We start from the raw sequence: 6,125 nt of genomic DNA, 5'->3' as shown, positions 1-6,125 counted from the left end.
AAAAACAAATATTTATGATTTCACCACCATTAAGTAAAACAAAAAAGAATAGGATACTTATTTAAATGATGCCATCCCTAAAAAAATAATATTAAATTAAAAAAATATATATCATTTCATTACAACTGAGAAAATCAAGGAAATATTACAAGAAAAATCAATCATGAGCATAATCAATTATAATCAAGCAACTTATATAAAAATTATTATGGTCAAAGAGTCATTCTGGGAAAAAATGTAATGAAAAATATGTCATTTCTTAAATATAAAAATAACTAAATAAGTAATAAAATAATAGTATTACAAAAATTAAATATCTCTCTCTATATATAATAATAATAATAATAATAATAATAATAATAATAATAATAACGGAGAGGAGTTCAGCATGAGGTTATACATATTGGCATCTTAAGAACTAACATTTTACAACAAAAGCATATTTTGTTGATTATTAATAAATTAATTAATTTATATTATTCTATATTTATTTCATATTATACTTTTATATATATGAGAAGATATTGAGATTTTGATAGTCCTCTCACGAGGGCTTTTTTGGTATTTTATTTTTTTGTAAAATGAAATTATTACACATGACAATTAACAATGTCTTTTTTATTACATATTTTCATTTTCACCCTTATTCTTTTTGTTAAAACTACTCCACTTGGATTTTTATAATGATCTTTTCTTTCCATTTCTTAGATGTTTATTTTGTTACACCACCCTTAATTTAAAGTGAATAATCACTTTAAATCATAAAATATTCAAGCTAAATTTTAATGCAAAATAAAAATTTGCAATGATTTTCAACTACAACTTGGTCGGAAAGTTGAAAATTGAAAAATTAAAAATTTGGGTGTGGGAACCACATGTAATACCCCAAAAGTTCAGACATTTTTAGGATCATGTTTTGAATTCGTTAGTAATAAATTTTAGTGCTTTGGTAGTGCTATGATCAAGGTTGATTCATATTAAGGCCTCAAAAGTGTCCTAGCTAATAGACGAATCAAAACATTTCCTTACCGATTGAATTTTTTAGAAGGATATTGGTATAGTAAACTTCAAACAAGCATATCTCTCGTTATATTATGAATTTATGAGCTCATGACCCACAAAAAGATATATAATTGAATTAGCTTTCCAACTATACCAATTTCGCCTAAATCCAATATCGGAGTAAGGAGTTATGCCTTTTTTACTCCAGCATGTCAGGCTGAGAAACTGAGTGATGATTCGTGATAAGCTGTCACGCCTGTGACGGCCTATCACCAATGTCGTCAACCCTGGGTAGATTTTTACCCCCAGTGATGAACCGGGTAAGTTCTAGGTGTATCACTATACAAGAACTAAAATAAATACTCGCACACACAGGCAATAAGTTAACACTTATTCTACCAACTCTTGGAATTGACATCACATGGTCATGTACACTTTACATCCTAATGTCATTTGCAGAATCACAAATGGTTGTTCAACATATTTACCAGGTGACAAGAAAGAATAGTCATGTCATCCTGTTCAAAGCACTTTACCATATTCATTTTTTATTCATACATACAAATTGGTGCTAAAAAGGAGAAAAATAACATTAATAACATATTTATAATCATCACACAATATATACATCATAGGAAAAGTAAATATGCATCCTAGACATGTCGGTTCTACTAGATAGCACACGGGAGGAAAAGAACACAAGCAACAAAAACCCCCGTGGTACAAGTATACCCACCCCCACTTAAAGTTAATGCGTTGTCCTCAATGCATTAAAATAAAGTACAAAAGAGGGGAATACTTGTAAAGCCTCTCAGTCTTATAAGGCATCAGTCAAATATGTTTGCCTCACCTACAGTAACATTGACCCCTATTGTTGTAGGGGTACTCATAATATAATTCTCCTAAATCGGAGGTATCTCAACTTGAACTGGGTCTAGAATTGGCTACCGGGTCTAAAATTGCCCCCCTAGCTGGGGTAGAACTGGTGAAAACTCCTACAGCTTTATCTGCAACCTTCTTTTGTCTCCTCTCTTCATCCTTCTTTGATCTTTTTACAGTTTTTCTCATATCTCAAGCTTCTCTCTCTTCTGGTGTCATCGCTTCTCACTTTATTCTTTTGGTAGATTTCCTATCAGCACTTTCGTCTACCTGCTTGCCTTTGTCCTTGAGTGGCATCCCCATCAAGTTAACAATGCCCTCATCTTCATAATTGATAACCAGAGTAGGGTCAAAAATAGGTTGTTGTGGTTGTCGTTTGAGGTATGTTATGTCTGTCTGTGCTTGCCTGAATTCTGCCATAAACTTAGCAAAATCTGGAATAGACATTACGTCCAGCCTTTTGTTGACACGCTCTTCTATATGGTCCATCCTAATCTGAATATTTTGAAAAGGATAGATTGTCTCATCTATAATACAGTCAACAAAAGTTTTGAATTACGAAGCCCATGTGTCCAGCTGCTTCTGAAAATTTTTCTGTTGTTTAACAGACTTGGCAAAATTTTCCTGCATCAACCTGTACTCCGAATACTGGGGTGGGACATATGCAGTGTCTGAAGTCCTACCCATTGGCGGCATAGATGCTAATCCTGCATACGTACTAGGCAGCACATAATCACGCGGCACATAAATAGTGATAGGTAACGACATACCTGTAGGAATCTCTAAATTATCAGGGGTTGGCGCTGACTATGTCTGATAAGCAGGAGGTTTGTTGACTCGCATTTCAAACTTTGAGTCATTCTTTGATTTTTTTAATATCCTTCCATGTGTAGCCCGAACTTCATTATCAACACCTCGAATCAAAGGAACATTGGCCTGCCTGCATAATTTTGTGATCAGACACGAAATTGGTAACACATTTGCTACTCTGTGTGCCCGAACAAACATCTCAACCGCGATAATTTGGCCAAACTCAATTTTCAGCTCGGCAATCAGACTAGCCACCAACACAGCCCTATGACTGTCCAAATTAGCATCTCCCCTTGTCGGCATCAACCTTATCGAACAATGGCCCACCAAAACTTAGCTCAGAAGCTAAGAGATGATTTAGCAATGCAATCTCATGAATTTAGTGCCCAGGATGGTTTTTCGTCATCAGTAAAGAGCCTCGATAACCAATGCCTTTGAGTGGATGCCGTGGTCATACGATGCTCAAGCTCTGTAACTGCGGCTGATGCTTCATAACTTGGCCCAAATAATATCTTGTTTAGCATACTGGCCGATATATCAATGTTAACCCATCTGACTAGAACTGATTCCCTATTGGGTAAATCTAAAAATTTTGAGCCCTTCGGACAGTCTTTCTCTGCCAATGCCAAATAATTAGCAGAAAATTCGCGTACAAGGTTCGGTTGGTATGCCCCGAGTGGTTTGCTCATCCAGGCTAACTCATATTCATTGAATTTTTGCTCAAGATCTGGATACTCATACAACTCAGATGCCACTTCTGATGCTCTTCGAAGATTGGCCTCTTGATTAGCCTGGTTGTGGTTGGTTCTAAGCCATAAAGGTATTTATCCCTTGCTCCCTCAACTTGCAACCTTATTGCTTCCCTCGTTTGAGGTTCTTTGATCTTGACCACGTTGGCATTCTCAGTCTCCGATGCCTCAACCTGGTAAGCATTGAATGTGTTGACCCCTTTCTTATTGGGGCTCAAACTGGTGCTACTGGAACTGCTCTCACTCTCCTTTTCAGACTGGGAGAGTGCCTGCTTCATCCTGTCCCTTTACCTAGTGTTAAAAGTCGGGGCCTCCTCACTCAAAGTCGGTTCATACCTTCCCCATTATGCTCATCCACTGCCTCTTGTTAGGGGTAGATTTTTTGCTATATTACGTGAATGACACATCAAGAACCAGTTAGATAAGAATCAGAGAAGAAATTACTACAAATTTGGCCTAACGGAAGGGTTGACAGTCTGTCGGGGTTTTGATAGTCCGTCACCCTGTCCGTCAAGCCTTAACCAGAGACTTCCTTATTAAGTAGCCTTGCGACAGTCCATCAGGGGGATGACAGTTTGTCAATTCATCCGTCGCGGCTTATCCAGTAAGCATCAATCTTGACAACTTTGTGACGGTCTACCTCCGACGGTCCGTCAAGGTGACCGTTAACCTTACTTTTCACTTTCAACCTTTACTTTTGCATTTTTTCAAACACTTGGTGTGCAATGCATTATTATGCGTACAATAATGGCATTATTTTAGTGTTTAAGCACAAATTTTGCTATTTTTGGGTCCATGGGTTACTCAGACTTTACCTAGAACAGTATATACTAGATTTTGACATAATATTTAAATCACAACAACATAAAATCAAGATGGAATTTCTTTTAACAATCAACAACTTACATAACCCATGTTTAGCAATTCAAAGAAGAAGAGTAAGGTCGTGATCATACCTTAATGTTATAGTAAAATTCACTATTCTAACTTGCAAACTCGGAATAAAAGAAAACTCAAAGCCTTTATCAGAGATTGTTAACTTATTTTCTGATGTGATAAAGAGAGGGATGAGGTTGCTTAAATAGGAGAGAAAGGGAAGAAGGAGATTCTTAAGAGGATAACTGATCCTAGGTACTTTGAATATAGAAGAAGTTAAACAGTTTTAGGATTTGAAAGGGTGGCAACATATGTAACCGTTTCCTTTTATCATTTTAAAACTGTTTAGGCCGGATGAGGCCTATTTATTCAGCATTAATTTTAACTGACTCGACCCGTCAGACTAAGGTTAAGTTGATGGTCCGTCAGGACTCTGACGGTTCATCAGGTTAACCATCGCGTCTTACCAGAAACTTATCAGTCATCCCTTGATGCGATGGTAGGCCCGATGGTCTGTCAGTGATACGACGATCCATTGAGTAGTCCATTAGTCCAATCTAGAAACTTCATTTTTTACCTTCAAGTTGACGATTAGATTGATGGTCCTTCGGACATATGACGGTCCGTCAACTTTGCTGTCAAGCATTATCTAGAATGGCAATTTTTTGACTATAGATTTGACGATCCCGTTAATGGTCCGTCGTGGCCTTGATGATCCGTCAGTCTTCCTGTCATCCTCTCTGAACTGGAGAAAATCCTTTCTTTCTGCATTCTCAGTCCTGCACACTTCACAAACACATCAAATTGCATAAAAATAAATAAATAAACTCTAACTATGATTACAACAATACTTTGTAGGTTGCCTCCCACTAGCGCCTGATTTATTATTGCGGCACAACTCAGTTATCTCGATTACTCAGATTTCATTGAGATAGATGGTAGCTATGTACTTTACTGAATCCATTGGACCGATATATAGCTTCACTCATTTCCCGTTAACCTTGAAGACACTTTTGCCCTCATTTACAAGTTCCACTACTCCAGATAAGTAGACTTGGTTAACTTTGAATGGGCTAGACCACTTTGATTTAAGTTTACCTAGAAAAAGCTTCAGTCTAGAATTGAGGAAGAGTACCCAATCACCTTTTTGAAAGTCGCACTTTTCTATCCTTCGGTTATGGTACTTCTTCATCTTCCCTTTGTACAAGTCTGCTCTTTCATAAACCCCAAGACAAAACTCGTCCATCTCATTTAGCTGCCGCAGTCGCAATTCTGCTGCTTCATTCCAATTCAAATTTAGCCTCTTGTATGCCCTCAATGCCTTGTGCTCTAATTTAATCGTCAAGTGACATGCCTTGACATAGACCAATTGGTATGATAACATGCCAATGGGTGTCTTGAAAGCCATTCTATATGCCCACAAGGCATCATCCAGCTTCCTAGACTAATCTTGTCTACTTGCATTCACCGTCTTGGGAAGAATAGCTTTAATCTCTCGATTTAAAATCTCCACTTGCCCACTAGTCTATGGGTGATATGGATTTTCCACCTTGTGTTGGTTAACACCGTATTTTGCCAAAGTATCCCAGAACACTCGGTTGCAAAAATGTGATCCACTGTCACTTATGATGGTATGTGGGACCCCAAAGTGAGAGACGATGTTCTTTTAAAGGAATGCAACAACTGTCTTACCTTCATTATCGTCCAAGGCCACATCCTCTACCCATTTGGAAACATAATCGACGGCGACCAAGATATATTTCAACCCATACGAGCTCACAAAGGGTCCCATGAAGTCAATGCCCCAGA

General features: G+C 37.4%; 1 protein-coding gene across 1 annotated transcript; it reads right to left on the bottom strand.

Moving 5' to 3' along the window:
• Window positions 1-5,301: 5,301 nt before the first annotated feature.
• On the bottom strand, window positions 5,302-5,700 carry LOC107857385. The gene has a single exon (XM_016702271.1). It carries the CDS (start codon window positions 5,698-5,700, stop codon window positions 5,302-5,304), a length of 399 nt encoding a protein of 132 aa, XP_016557757.1.
• Between the last annotated feature and the right edge of the window lie 425 nt (window positions 5,701-6,125).

The sequence above is a fragment of the Capsicum annuum genome, unplaced genomic scaffold, assembly GCF_002878395.1.
Source record: "Capsicum annuum cultivar UCD-10X-F1 unplaced genomic scaffold, UCD10Xv1.1 ctg3198, whole genome shotgun sequence".
NCBI lineage: Eukaryota > Viridiplantae > Streptophyta > Magnoliopsida > Solanales > Solanaceae > Capsicum > Capsicum annuum.
This window is presented reverse-complemented; position numbering and strand designations above follow the sequence as displayed.